The sequence below is a fragment of the Pygocentrus nattereri genome, chromosome 3, assembly GCF_015220715.1.
Source record: "Pygocentrus nattereri isolate fPygNat1 chromosome 3, fPygNat1.pri, whole genome shotgun sequence".
In the NCBI taxonomy this organism is placed as follows: domain Eukaryota; kingdom Metazoa; phylum Chordata; class Actinopteri; order Characiformes; family Serrasalmidae; genus Pygocentrus; species Pygocentrus nattereri.
The window spans coordinates 22,741,107-22,756,417 of record NC_051213.1 but is presented as its reverse complement, the minus strand read 5'-3'; the positions used below and the strand labels follow the sequence as shown (position 1 = coordinate 22,756,417).

The 15,311-nt window shown below is 37.7% G+C and overlaps 1 protein-coding gene across 1 annotated transcript in view; it reads right to left on the bottom strand.

Annotated features, from left to right (window-relative positions):
• LOC108433587 (glutamate receptor ionotropic, kainate 3) overlaps window positions 1-15,311 on the bottom strand; it is a 126,689-nt gene that overhangs the window by 9,798 nt on the left and 101,580 nt on the right. The window contains exons 12-13 of the mRNA XM_037537028.1: window positions 8,642-8,760; window positions 3,512-3,729 (exon numbers count right to left, since the gene is read on the bottom strand). Coding sequence (XP_037392925.1) covers window positions 3,512-3,729; window positions 8,642-8,760 — 337 coding nt within the window. The remainder of the gene's footprint in view (window positions 1-3,511; window positions 3,730-8,641; window positions 8,761-15,311) is intronic.

Sequence of the window (15,311 nt, the reverse complement as noted above, 5' to 3'; positions counted from 1 at the left end):
GATCTGATTGGCTGTAATATGTTTCCTCATAGAGCAGTTGGAGAAGGCACAAAATATCAGGTTTTATTTTGAGGGCACAGTAAGTAACTGCCTGATGGCTAACTGTCTGTCAATTTACGTTATTATCTTAGCTAATGTACTTATACGCTCACCGACCACTTTATTAGGTAGCTAGTCAAAGGTTGGACCCCCTTTTGCCTTCAGAACGGCCTTAATTCTTCGTGGCATACTTTCAACAAGGTGTCGGAAACATTCCTCAGAGATTTTGGTTGATTGAGTTACAGTTGCCTTTCTATCATCTGGAACCAGTCTGTCCATTCTCCTCTGACCTCTCACAATCAACAAGGCATTTTCATCCACACAACTGACAGGATATTTTCTCTTTTTCGGGTTGTACCTAATAAAATGGCAGATGAGTGTATAATATTGTTCCTATGGTCCACTTGCTTCTAGGTATCATCAGGCTCTTCCAATTATTAAACCTTTGGGTGATGTTAGGTCTGTGTTTATGTAAAAACAATTTGTACTCTTATGGAACGGAGAAAGGAGAGAGAAACGAGAGGCAGGCACTAATGGACATGAGGTGAGAATGTGGCTTTAATAGGGAGTAAAGAAATGGGGCAGAGATGCTTAGAAAAACATTGTGGTTTACACATGTACCTTGTTGAATTTGTAGCAATTACAACTGTGATCTTTCATGCAGTTCTGAGCAGTAAAAACATCTAAAACAATCTGCATATTTTTTACCAATTTATGCATGAAAGCATTAATATCTACAACTGTCACTATCAAGCCCATTTCTCTTTTGAAGAGGATTGGTCCTCTAACTGTATGACAAACCCCTTTCCAAACATGTTGTAACATTCTGCAAAATGAAACGATCAGTAACGTGATTGGCTAAAAAAAAACCAGCATCTCAGAAACGCTGAGTCTTTCAGAAGTAAAGGAGAGGTTCACCACTCTGTGAAAGACTGTACAGGCAAATGTAAAATAGCAAAGAACTTGGTGATTTCATTACATATATATAACAATTAAAAGTTGCAGAGAATCTGGAGAAATCTCTGTATGCAAGGGACAAGGCTGAAAAGCAGCATTGGCTGGCTGTGGTCTTCAGGCCCTCGGGTAGCACTGCATTAAAAACAGACACAATTCTGTAGTGGAAATCACTGTTTGGGCTCAGAAACGCTTCTGAAAACCACAGTCTCTTCATCACTGCATCCACAAATGCAAACTAAAACTGTACCATGCAAAGATGAAACCATATATAAACAAAATTTTAAATTCCTTGGAATTTTTCAAAAAAAAAAAACAATTCCAACATTTGATTTGTTTTCAATTAAACGTAGGGTTAAAATGATTTGCACATAATTTAATTCAGTTTTTATTAACGTTTTGCAGCGTCACAACTTTTTTGAGTTGTAGACCAACCAAAGCTATTGAAAAGGTTGGAATTCCTTTGGTGATATTAGTCGTATTTTTGCATATTTCCAAAAGCTATTCCTGTTTCAAAAAAAAGAAACATATTAAAGTTATGTCCTTGTGTAGGACTGTGAAAAGAGCTTGAAATGAAGCAATGAATACAACAAACAGCCAACCAAGAAGTGAATCACACAACATCACTATCGCATTAAAGGAATTGCATTTACATGTACACAACAATGCAAATGTCCTTATACACCTTCTACACAAGTGCAGATGCTGTGTAGCTAATAATGCGCACACATACGCACACACACACACACACACACACACGCACACACACACACACACACAGTACCACAGACGAATCAAATGAGCATTTAGTTTCTCCTGGGCTTTGGCTCCATTACTGTGAGATTTTCCAACTCAGCACTAGGCAGTGCTGTTGTTGACATTGTTCTGTTAACCTTGAGCACCTGTTATTCTTTCCCTCCCTCAAATGTTGTTTTCCCTGGTGTCTCCCAGTATAATTGAAAGTGGCTGGGAATTGGCTTGAGCCTTGGACTCCTTAAGAATGAATAAGCAATAGAATAAACCACTGACACTGATTCAAGCAGCTTTTTTTCCCCCTTTATATTAATGCATTCATAATCTATTCTCACCATTGCTGTGCTTGGCTTACTGCACATTCTAACATGGTGAAAAGCAGGAATGAGGGGGGGAAAAAAAGAAAAAGCAACAACACCTATAATCTACGGAAAAAGGCTATGCTGTGTTGGATTAATAGAGCCCTACTTGATTTGCAGTGAGTTTAAATGGCATTTCATGCTATTCTACAAGGAGGTCACGTTAGCTACCATAGCTAATCACAGATAATTACTAGCTCAATTCCATCATGCATCTGAATTCACACAAGAGAATTACAGAGTGTGAGTGCTCTTTGATTACACTCAATAAAATGTTAATTTAACATTTCATGTTTCAGGTTCGGGGAGATGATCTTCAATTCAGTTCTCTGAGACTTTTCATCACTGAAGTTTTTGACTGCATTCCTTTAACTCATCTGCCCCAGACAAGCTCGTTACTCCTCTCTTTGCTGATGAGGAGGAACTGACAACAGTGATGGTTTAATTGCAAACACCTGTCTCTCTAATCTTGTTTTTTTTGGTACTGCAATCAGGCAATACACTCCAAGAAATGTAATGTTTTACTTGATTGGACTGAGAACAGAATATGATAGAGTGGGCACAAATGGTTTGTACAGACATATAAAGCTCTATTTAAATCTCTCATAGCCAGACATCCAGTTTCCTTTTGAAAGGCGAGCTATGATTGAGGTGTCTCAGTATTTTTAGATTGGCTCACAGCTGAAAACATAGTCAGTTCCTTAACATGAATCATTCAGAAATGCTGACGTATGCTACAAAACAGGGTTAAGAGAAAGCATATGGAGGAGAAAAAAAACAAAAACAACAGTATCCAGGCAGGAAAAACCACAGAACCATATTCTGACTGAATTTATACATATGTAATCTCCTGTCTGAGCACTACATGGTTTTGCACCATTTATTAGGAAATTTCTGGTATTTCTGCTAAAGCATCAGAGTAAAAGTTCACAATAATAAAATAAATAACATGTAAAATCCTATAGGGAAAAGATGAAACTTTGCAAAAAATAAAAATTCATTATGAAGGAATACTTCAAAAAGGCTACAAAAGTGGAGGAGCTGAAGAATTTGCCTTTGCAGTGGGAATTATGATCTAACTAGAAATGGAAAAAAGGAGCTTGAGAAAAAGCCTTTTGTGGAATTGTATTGATTTTTTCCCTTTCTTGCACAGCACGAGAAGAAAGAAAAAGTTAGTGTTTTTGAAAAGTTGGCTCAAGTTGTGATTCAAAAAAATCCCTTTGTTACCTCCCTGCTGTTCTTCAACTAGGTGCAGTGAAATGCAACCCATCCGTAAGCATCCATACACACAGTGTTAATGCTAGCATCAATACAGACTCATGACACTCATTGAACTTCCCAAGACCTCTTTCTGATTTTCATTGCACTGAAACACATTTCATGTGTAAGTGGAGAGGATATTCTACCTTGAAGAATGACATAGTAGCTCCATCTTTTACCACGCCATACTCGATCTTGGTCTGCTTGGCCAGGTCGTCGGCCGAGTCGACGGGTGAGTCCATCCTCTCCACTGTGAGGAAGGCGGCCAGGTTGGCCGTGTAGGAGGAGATGATGATCAAGGTGAAGAACCACCAGATTCCTCCTATGATCCGTGTGGAGAGAGCTTTGGGCATCAGCTCAGAACCTAAGATGGAATCAATAGTTGATTATGATCTTGTGCACCCACTTTCAAGTACAGCAATAACAGCAGCATACCACAACCCTGATTTAAAAGTGCTGTCAAGCACTGAAACACAGCCAGAATAAGGGCCTTAAATTAAGTGCCAGGAGATGGATGTTGCATATTTGTTTTAACTTGCTCATGCCAAAATGAATGTAGGAAAAATCAATAAGACATATCGAAGAAACTGGCAAGAAAGAACAGTTGGAAGTGCAAATATTATAAAATGCCTTTAATTGGCTGTATGACTAAAGGAGTTTAATGCAGTACTGAGCACAGGGACGGCAAGAGGATGTGGGAAGACTTCCAAACTGAAATGTAGTAACTCTGCATTTTCATCAAACTTGGAAAAACAATGTGATAATATATGACCCAATTACAAACAATTATCTATCTATCCCTTTTTTAGCTTTACATATTTCTTAATAAAAAAAATCTTAACAGTTTAGAACCAAATAACCTCTGTATAAAAGACAATATTGCTAAGCTGATTTTAAATCATTAGATGGCAGAGTAGACTATATTTTATTTCCATTAACAAAATGCTGTGTGCAATGTGTTTCCATGTGACATGTTCATGTGCTCCCAATGCTACTCTTGAACTCCACCATTTCCATTAAAAGCTTCTGCCTTTTATTAGCAGAGAACATGCAGCACTCAAAGAGAACACCATCCACTGCACTTATTGGCCTGCAGCAAATTTATGCACACCATGCAAGCCCGAAGGATAAACTAATGTCCTTCAAGTAGTCAAAATACAAACATATAGTGGCTGTTTTTTTTTTCCTCAACACATTTCTGTGTACAACTAGGCTGCAAGAAAAAAAGTGCTGATGTAAAGAGACACAATAGCACAGTACCGGCTGCCAGATTTACTGCTGTAATGCTGAATCTAAACATCTGCTCATTTCCATAAAAAAGTAGGGGAGGTAAGTTGCTAATCGGCACCCGGCTGGGAATGACTCTCTGAGGGGCTGGAGGGAGTGGTATTAAACGCAGTGCCCTGTTTTTCTATCATTTTTACCCATGAGCCAAGAGGCATCAGCATAGCATTATGAAGATCCTTTGAGAATCATCAGCTACAGTTAACACTTCCTCCTATCACTCACACAGAGAAAGAGAAAAATGATAGACAAATACAAAATAAAACACTGTCAACTAAAGCAAACTCACACACATTTGTGTACAATTGTGTAAATGTATATGTTTACTGTTTATGCTAAAACAAAGGCATTTATATATGGGCAATGTGCCATTGTTATTGTGATGAATTATGTCACAATCTGCCTTTCTGCGTATATCATAGTGTTATCAGTACTTCTACAACACTGCGTTTATCATAAAAAAAAAAGATTTAGATTTGGACCATTTAGATTATATATATAATCTATTTAGATATATGTATATATATATATATATATATATATATATATAATTTATAGGGGGGCTGATCATCTATTTGTTACCCTGTAGTTTATGCAGTCACACTGGATGTTGTATAAAGGCTAAATGGTCCAAATCTAAATCTTTTTTTTTTTATGATAAACGCAGTGTTGTAGAATACTGTGCTGATAACTGTGTGTGTGTGTGTGTGTGTGTGTGTGTGTGTGTGTGTGTATGTATGTGTATGTATAAATATGCATTTATCACAACAACTCCTTAGGGTCCTGGTTACAGTGGATAAAGATATGATGATATCCACCGTATCATGGAATTTTGGTTTTTAAAGGTTTGCAATCAAAATGGAAAGGACATAATGCACCAGCAAAATAGTAGGACCCAATTTTATAACAGCTGTGAAAAACTATTAGTACAAGTGAATGTTTTTAAAATCTTTTAGACAAGGATTAAGGATTAAAAATATAGTAGTAGAAGTTAATGGCATAATGGGCTACCGTCCAGTCACTTATGTGTTATGTGTGCTATATAGAACCATATACAACAGATTCTCCACGAATCGGAAAAATCTTTTTAAAAAATTATTTTTAATATATATACAAATACATTTACAAAATAATAGCTAAAATTCTCAAGTTCACCATTCAGTAGTTCAATACATGGTTGTTTATACTGAAAGTGTTGTGTTTAAAAATATGCTTCTGTGCCTTTTCATGATCTTAATCTTCACATGAGCTAGACATCTCTGTCTTCCATCAGGATGAAAGATTAGACACAAACTGCCCATGTCATACTCTACTCAAAAACCACCATTATTTGCATTTTTACAAAAGACACCACTCCATGCTGCCATACCATATTTGGAGGTAAGCATTTAAATAAATAAATAAAGAGAGAGCTGCTGGGGAAAAAAAAAACACCAATATACTATACCACGTGTACTCTCAATTCATTTCATAGAACACTTATTTCCTGACAAAGTCAGGTTTAAAAGGAACCACTTAAGTTGATGCCATGTTTAAGAGAACACTGGGAGCTGAAGTAGCAGCAACAACATCAACAAAAAACTTCGGGAGATGTAAAAGAAGTGAGGAGGTGATGCTCGCTGGCTGCTAGAACCCAATAAGCATTGTTGCCAGGAAGCAGAGAGATTTGAAACACAGAGGACTCTGAAATATCTGAAATATGTGGGTGTTTCTTATTGACTTCGCCTCTACTAAGACTGCACTACTGGTGAACTACTTGTGTCTGTGAACAGTGGTAAATTGATAGGAATTCCAGGGCAGAGTAGTAAGGCACTCATAGTGAATTGCGTCTCACATTTGCGATCCTCACAGGCAGAGATTCACCACAGAGAGTTCTCCGTTCATCACTTTACATGAGCTTAAGCATTTCATTACTCGTTCTATCTCCCCTGCCTACTTTATTATGCCTGCTTCGTTTTGGGGGCATCATTTGCTAATGTGCGCCCGTGAGGGGTATGGGGAACAACAGCATCAGGCTCATGTGTCTCTAATAGCTTCTCTCTTCCACTAATTTTGTGAGACTGCAACAAAGTGCAGAGGGATAAGAAAAGAATTTAAATGGTATTCAGGCAAATATGTTTGGAGAGGCAGAGAGTAATGACTGCATACAGAGTTAAAGGAAAAGTGTGGACATTTTAGTATCAAGTTTAATGTGAAAAACCTGCCTAAAATAACTGCTCTGAGAAATAAGGACCAAATGGTACTAATCAGCTATGATCAGTGTTGGTCCTTAGAAATCACATCTATTGCTGGTGATCATAAAAGCATTGAACTACTTGATATTATTTCTCACTCATAACTCAGAAAACAAAGAAATTCTGCCAGAAGTAAAGATTCTAAACTTTCAATAACCAATACGCAATTGGATCGCAATTCTATGATATAAATAAGTCAGTCCAATGGAACTGTATTTGAATGCTGCTTATACAGCTGTACCACAATAGGCTACCACAATTATGCATGACTCATTGTTCTAAACAGTCAGTTGGCTCTTGCTTTCAACAAAGCACTTTATTTGATTCATGTCAGGTAAATAGGCCAATGGTTTTCCTTTATGAATTTAAAATGCCAGTTTGGCTGATTAAGCCCATCAAATTGAGCTTTTTGTTGGCGCTCAATTCTGAGTACCTGTTTACATCTGTTAAGGAATAACAGCGCATACATTCATGTTTGACCACTGTAACACGCTTGATCATGTTGCATCGGACCTTGCTGTGTGCTATCACTGCATAAAAGATGGCTAAAATAAGATGGATAAAATAAGGCTTCCCTTATTGTGGGATGCACTGTGATTTTTTCCCCCCAAGTAAATGCACAAGTCAATTCAGAATGCAATTGTGAGTGCTTATTATGTTGTTTTATCAGAATTGAGAAGTAATGCTGATATGTTGCTCTAGAAGACATTTGTGAGACAAACTAAATAAAAATGTATAAATTATTTGCTTTGTTGGATCACATTATTTTCATATCAAAGAAATGCAAAAACAGTGTTGAGAAACCACAGTATTAATGGCGAAGGGTAGATTAAATATTAGGAACAGCCACATTTCTGCATCAGCCTGAAAGGGTTGAAGGTTGGATTGCGTTATTTATGTTATACCTTTGGCTAATAGAAAGCAGTGGGCTAGTGTGTTTGATGTGTTCATTTAGTCCACACAGTGTGAGCTTTGGATTAAAGAAAGGCATTATTAAATTGGTCAAAAATTGGCCATCAGCCAGTTTGGCTGTAAAGAAGTGTAAATCGGAAATGGCCATAAAAAATTATGATCAGTGCAGCCACTGTGCATACTGTACTTAAGTACAGATTTCTGTATTTAAGATCAAATGTAAATGTGTAACCCGTTGTGCAAGTTATTTTGTATTTGAATAGTAATTACATAGCAATGGTATAATACAATAAAAGTAATGGCTTCTAAACCTTTGCAAAGTAGTGCACACTATTTCAGAGGGTGGGAGGGTTCTGTCTCTACACTTTGGGGAGAACAGCTGAATGAATTGTATTTCCTGCTTTTTTTGTGGAGAGGGGGTGTCTATGAATAGACGGGACAGATTTGAAAGTTTTCTCAGCTGTGTGTCAGCATAATGGCAAGGCAGAGTCACAATCTTTTGTGCAGTTTGATCTGAACCTCAGCTCCATGCCAACAACATGAGAAGACGGTACCCTGATGGAAGCTGTGCTTCATAGAAACAAAATATACTGATATCCTTCCAACCTGTCTGAGCATATGACAGCTGTCTGACACCTTTCCTCCTCCCTGCACTGCCAAAAAGTAAGACAACATCTCTCTTCTCTGATGGAAGTCTGAACTCCACATGCTCTTGATGGGGAAGGGTTTCACTAGAAGCAGCCACCACCTCATACTGCTGTCAGCCAAGGTTCTTTTTTGAAGGGGGTGTTATAAGCAGGCTCGGAGTTGCTGGAGAGAGCGGCTGATGTATGAAGAGTACTTTACCTTGCTGCATAAGGGAGCCCACACCGAACCAAAAGCTGTTGAGGAGCGTGAAGTTGTTCTCCACCACATCGGAGCTTGGGTTACACGGGTGGGCGTCGTACCACTCGTATGGGCTGAATCTGTGGGAAAGAACAAGTGAACATTATCCCTGTGCAACATAGCAGAACCTCTTCTGCTAATTCCATTTTATGACCAATTAGTCTAGTAGCATGAGACACTCCATCAATTTTAATGAAATGAATTTTCAAGCTATCTGATTTTGTTCATATTACATTCTTGCATTATCTTTGTACATTTTTTTTTACAGTGGCAGGTAGAGACTGCATCAGGCAAGGTTAGGATAAAATGAGATCATTTAGACGGATGATATAGAATTTGATTCTGGTAGGCAACAGCTAAGTTGTTTCAGCCTGATCCCCCCCCCGACTATGCATATACAGATAAATGTGATTATTTCTCACATCTGTACCCAGCAGAACACATTTCAGAAACTGATATCCAATGAATTTGTCAGCATCTGTAAAAACCCTGCCGATAATGAATGACTAGTTCTGGGTTGCAACAGAAAGACACATGAGACTGACAATGTGCAACTTTCATATGCTTCATATGCCAAGTTTAGAGTAACCACCTGTTCATTTCTTTTACAGCTTAACATACAGGAAAGGGGACAGTGAGGGGAAGGTTGTGGTCTGCTGTGTGTAGGCAACATACAGCAATGTAAATGTAAGTTTACCTATAATTGAAGAGTTTCTTACCAAACCCCATTATAGACCAATACAAGACATTTCAATGCTATATTGTAGTTAGTACCACCTTTATTAGAGAAATATATGTATTGTCTATTATATGTCAGCCGTTCTTCCTGTCAGAAACTCATTATATTAAAAATTGTTACAGGATTGTGTACAACACAATGAAACACTTCCATTAGAGTGATCGCACTGTCTTGATGTCTGATGCTTTATATATCAATATTTTAACAAACAAACAAACAGTACCATTAACAGGAATAAAAATGTCATGTATTTTCTGATACACATTCTGTACGGAGATTAATTTTTATAGCCTATTACAAAGCCAGTTTCGCCCCCTTCTCATCTTCTCAGTGTCACTAAAATACTCTTTCAGTCTGATTTGCATGTTGCGATAAATATTTTAGCAACATATCTCAGTAATGATGCGAAGAAAATTAAGCTAAAATAAGAAGAATTATTAATAACTGTTGTTGCATAAGTTAGGAAATGATCATAGTACAATAAATATGTGCAAAAAGGTTTAGTGCTTCTCTTTGTTTTTCTATTACTGACTAAAACAAAATAAAAACTATACATTTTGATTTTCGGTATCAATTATACTTTTAAAAAGTGTGGGAATATTTGCAAAAATCTGGCAGCTGATTAGCAACTCTGCTATATCTTTTAAATGGTAAAAATGGATAACAATATGTTCTTACATGAGGTAATAGCAGATGTGGATGCATTTTTAGCTTCGACAGATGCTAATCACATATTGTTAGTACAAATGAGTTAGTGAAGTTAGCTTTTAGGCTAGCTGCTTTTTATGCAAGTATTTAGACTGCCAGAGGCCTTACATGTCTGTTGGAGTGGATACATAAATGATAATGTAATATCACTGGTGTGGGAGATTTATTTAGTTATACGTTTTTAGTAATATGAGCTATATACTTTTTTTTTCCAACAATCATTATTCAATTGGCCAAAATTATTAAGACGTGTGAGGCTCATGTAGTCCCCAATTGTGCACTAGTGAAAACATACAAAAAAAAGGTTAAAAGAAGAGCTAATTAACACAAAGACAAAAAAACCTGAGGATTCTGAACAGCTACAGTATCTGTTAAAAAAAATCTTCATATCAGTCAGGCAGTTAGGCCTAGTAATGTTACATGTTTGTGTCAAGGGACTTAGTTAAATGGGATGAGAGGTGACAAATAAGAACCACAACAGTTGCAAACCTGTCATGGATGATATACTGAGCATTACCGCCTGTGTTTATCTTAAGACTGCATGTCTCCCACATAAGGTGTGGATTATAGCTTAGAATGCTGGCTGTTTTGTGTGTGTGTCTGTTTGAGGTGATCCAAGAAGAATTATTTCTAGGTTGCAGTACAGCTGTGGCATGTTGAGCATTCCAGTGGCATGCAATAACGAACTGTGGCTCTTCGAATAGTCCTACCCCACGCAGCCCTCCAGTAGTGTCCTTGATTCAAAATACTTAACCTGAATATGTCCTCAAGTCTCAGACGATGTGTGCGAGCAACAGACAAAAAATACAACCGATAACTGGCACTAGCATCGATTCATGGAGAAATCTTATTACGTAGTTCAGAGTAGAATATATATTGCATATAGACATAAATAAAATGATAACAGGCTTCTTCAGTGACATTGAGTTTGATAAAACAAGCTTATATTGTTGTCTAGTCTGAGCTGTCGTATGTTGTCTGTCAAGTCTCTGAAAATCTCCTCTTTCCTCTCTCCATTTCTCCATCTCTCCGTCACCGTCTACTTCTGTCCTCTCTCAATTCCTCACCTCTTTCTCCTCTTCCCTTTCCCTGACTTCTTTCTTTTTCCTGTTCCCCCCCCCTCTCTCTCTCTCTCCTTCTCCTATTTGGGTCAGAGGGCATTAAAATGTCATCTGGTATAAACCGGAGACATAAAACGAATAGTGCTTCACATAAAGCTGTCTGCACATCATATTTAAGAGAGTTTTAATATGCGAGACACAAAGGAATTTCAGTCCAGATCTTTCAAACAGCTTCACAATCAGTACAGAGCTTTCTCTGCTTACAACTAGCAAGCCTCGCCGTGCATCTTTTATGCATTCAGGCTAAATAAATGACGGTGTGCAAAAGTCAGAGACCACCCTTCATTTATTTAACACTCAAAACAGCCATTAAGTATTAGTTATTCATAATTAAAAGGATATTTATGAAGAGATTAGATATAAAATGATACACTCTTCAGAGCAAAACTAGTTTAAACTGGAGCTTCTGAAACGGGTGTCCCAAAAATGATTAAAAGATATAGCGAAAATTAGACTCCTTACAACCGTGCATGACTAGGCAGACCACCAAATCTGTCACCATCAGATAAACAGTGTTTAAAGCTTTCATCTTTGAGACAGAAGAGAAAATAAAGCTTCACTTTTGCTTCAGATCTGAGATCAGGATGGACAGGTGTTTCTGTCCATCCTTCCACTGTGAGAAGGCAACTCAACACTAAGTCTGAAAGGATGTGTAGCTGTCAAGAAGCTGTTACTGAGAAAAAGAAACAGACAAAAAAGAAGAAAATGTGTAAATCATTCAAAGAAGCTGCTGGTGCTCTCAGAATGATAGACAGACCATCCCAGAGCCCAGATGCCAAAATCACAAAATGTGTATGGGATTAATTGGATAGTGAGAAGCAGAAAATGCAAAGACTGAACTTTGCAGGTGTGGAAAATTTTCCCTGAAGTCTCCTGAAAAGAAGGGAAGGTGCAATAAAGGCAAACAGTGGACAAACTAAATATATTTTCCTGCTTTCTTTCCCAGCACTGAAAATGTATAACTTGTAATCAATAGCCATTTTGACAAGAAGCGAATGGTGGTTTCTGATTTTTGAACAGCATTATTAATTAAAAATAAATAAATGAAACTTCTAAAATGTTTTCTGCAAACACATAATTGATTCTAATGTACCACAGTGAACATTTTTGTGCATGGGAGCACATTCGACTTACTCTTGTTGTGACAGAAAAAAGTCAATAATCCAGGCAGGCTGTAATAGTCTATAGTAACAATTAAAAAAGAAAAAAGGAGTCATTTGTCTTCCTTCTGAGTCTCTAAGCCCAGACACTATAGAGGCACCTGAAGCACTAACTCTTAGAAAATTGAAACTTGGGCAATGTGCAGGTATTTGAGAAGATAAGGACAGGAGAAGCAGGGAAAGAGGACACGTCCATTATTACACAGTTGCTGGAGCGTAAGTGCTTATCCACACTGGTGAGGTATTGGAGTCTTAAATTTTAATCTATATTCCATTGGCCTTTTTATCTTTTTATTTATTTATTATATATATATATATTTTTTTTTTTTTCTTTTTCCAAATTCCAAATGTATATTTTCCAGAGCATGGGCAGTTTATTGAAGCGTTGCTATGAAGGATTCCTACCACCCCCTAGTTACGTCCATTAAAATGATTCTTAAATTTAAAGGCTGTGATAAGACTACACTCAGGATACTAGACTAGTTTTCCCATTCAAAGCTCAGTTTGCTGCAATTTACTTCCATTTCATGGACCTGTGGGCATTTGAGGTAGTTTTATATACGTTTCACCAAAAACCATTGACCTCAAAATGTCAGCATCAATAATCGTCATTTGAGATAATCTTCATTTTTTCTGTGTCATGACTGCTGAAGAGAAGCCGAGCATCCTGACCTCAGGCAGTCTCACACTCGCGCTCAGGCCTCAGAGCGCTTTGTATGGTGTGTGAAATGTGCACAATAAGCTTTGAAGATCTCCTAAGGGCCTTTCTTCAAAGCAGCAGGTGGTATATGAACATGAACATGAACATTTTTGGTTTTGACTAAATGTTAAAGTAAGCACTGGAAGACAGGCTACAAGACAAATTACTATGGTAGCATTATAATATTAATGCATTTAAGTCTTAGGCATCCAGTTGTTTTGTGTGTCTATGTAATACTGGCCATTTAAATCACCCATATCCTGCTTTTTCTTGTATTTTATAATTTTTTCTGAAGTCTACTTATAGTGTTTGTGATTGCATGTACCAAATTCAGTCATAATTGATTTTTACATTACCAACCTCTTTTAATTCATTAGAATTAAAGGGGATTTCCACTTAATTTTCAAAGTTTCAACACAGTTTAGTGCTTAAGATGTAAGTAATTCAGAGTTGTTTGGTATGAAATGCCCCTTTCTAGATTAATTTACTGAGCCAGAACTGTTCACAGTGGTGGAGAAAGAAATCAGATGCCAGAGTTTAATGTCTGTAAAAGCTCCCTCACAGGAAGTTACATTAAACCAGTATGAATATGATGTTTGATGCCTAAGACATTGTTTTATGATAGTCTTGAAATAAAATGTTGAACTAAAATGACATGTTAATCCATTTATTTGAATCCTTTCATGGTGAAGGGGTATATGCAGGGCATTCTCAGCACTGCAGTAACAGTGATGTGGTGGTGGTGTGGTGTCATTGTAGTGCTGAGAATGATCCACCACCCAATTAGTACCTGGTCTATGAGGGTCCATGGGGTCCTAACCACTTAAGAACAAGGTAAAAGGGGCCTAACAAAGTATGCAGAGAAACAGATGGACTGCAGTCTGTAATTGTAGAACTACAAAGTGCACCTATATAGTAAGTGGAGCTGATAAAAGGGATAAATAAATAGTGATTGTGCATTAAAACTTACAGAAGTGTGTTCTCTGTAGAGGATGGTACAAAAACAGGTCATATGACCAGGGGTGCCCAGACTTTTGTGTATGACTATGTAAAATGAGCTCTGGTCTGATGGACTGTCCTATACTGAGCGTTATTCAATATACAGTCTGGGCTGAAACACTCTCTATACCTTCAGTGTGAATGGGCAATGTAGGCTTGGATATACAGGGTGGGTCATTTATATGGATACACCCAAATAAAATGGGAATGGTTGGTGATATTAACTTCCTGTTTGTGGCACATTAATATACGGGAGGGGGAAAACTTTTCAAGATGGGTGGTGACCATGGCGGCCATGTTGAAGTTGGCCATTTTTGATCCAACTTTAGTTTTTTCAATGGGAAGAGGGTCGTGAGACACATCAAACTTACTGAGAATTTCACAAGAAAAACAGTGGTGTGCTTGGTTTTAATGTAACTTTATTCTTTCATGAGTTATTTACAAGTTTCTGACCACTTATAAAATGTGTTCAAAGTGCTGCCCATTGTGTTGGATTGTCAATGCAACCCTCTTCTCCCACTCTTCACACACTGATAGCAACACCGCAGAAGAAATGCTGGCACAGGCTTCCAGTATCTGTAGTTTCAGGTGCTGCACATCTCGTATCTTCACAGCATAGACAATTGCCTTCAGATGACCCCAAAGATAAAAGTCTAAGGGGGTCAGATCGGGAGAACTTGGGGGCCATTCAACTGGCCCATGATGACCAATCCACTGTCCAGGAAACTGTTCATCTAGGAATGCTCGGACCTGACACCCATAATGTGGTGGTGCACCATCTTGCTGGAAAAACTCAGGGAACGTGCCAGCTTCCAAAGTGGATTGGTCGTCATGGACCAAGCACACCTTTGTTTTTCTTGTGAAATTCTCAGTAAGTTTGATGTGTCTCACGACCCTCTTCCCATTGAAAAAACTAAAGTTGGATCCAAAATGGCCGACTTCAAAATGGCCGCCATGGTCACCACCCATCTTGAAAAGTTTTCCCCCTCCCGTATACTAATGTGCCACAAACAGGAAGTTAATATCACCAACCATTCCCATTTTCTTTGGGTGTATCCATATAAATGGCCCACCCTGTATATGTAAATGTACTGTTTTTTGTGACATCACAAAACACCTTGAAAATGGGCTGTTTTTAATGTTAAATAAACATAAACAGATACATATTATATGTTGACTGTAAGGACGGGGAAATTAACTGTGT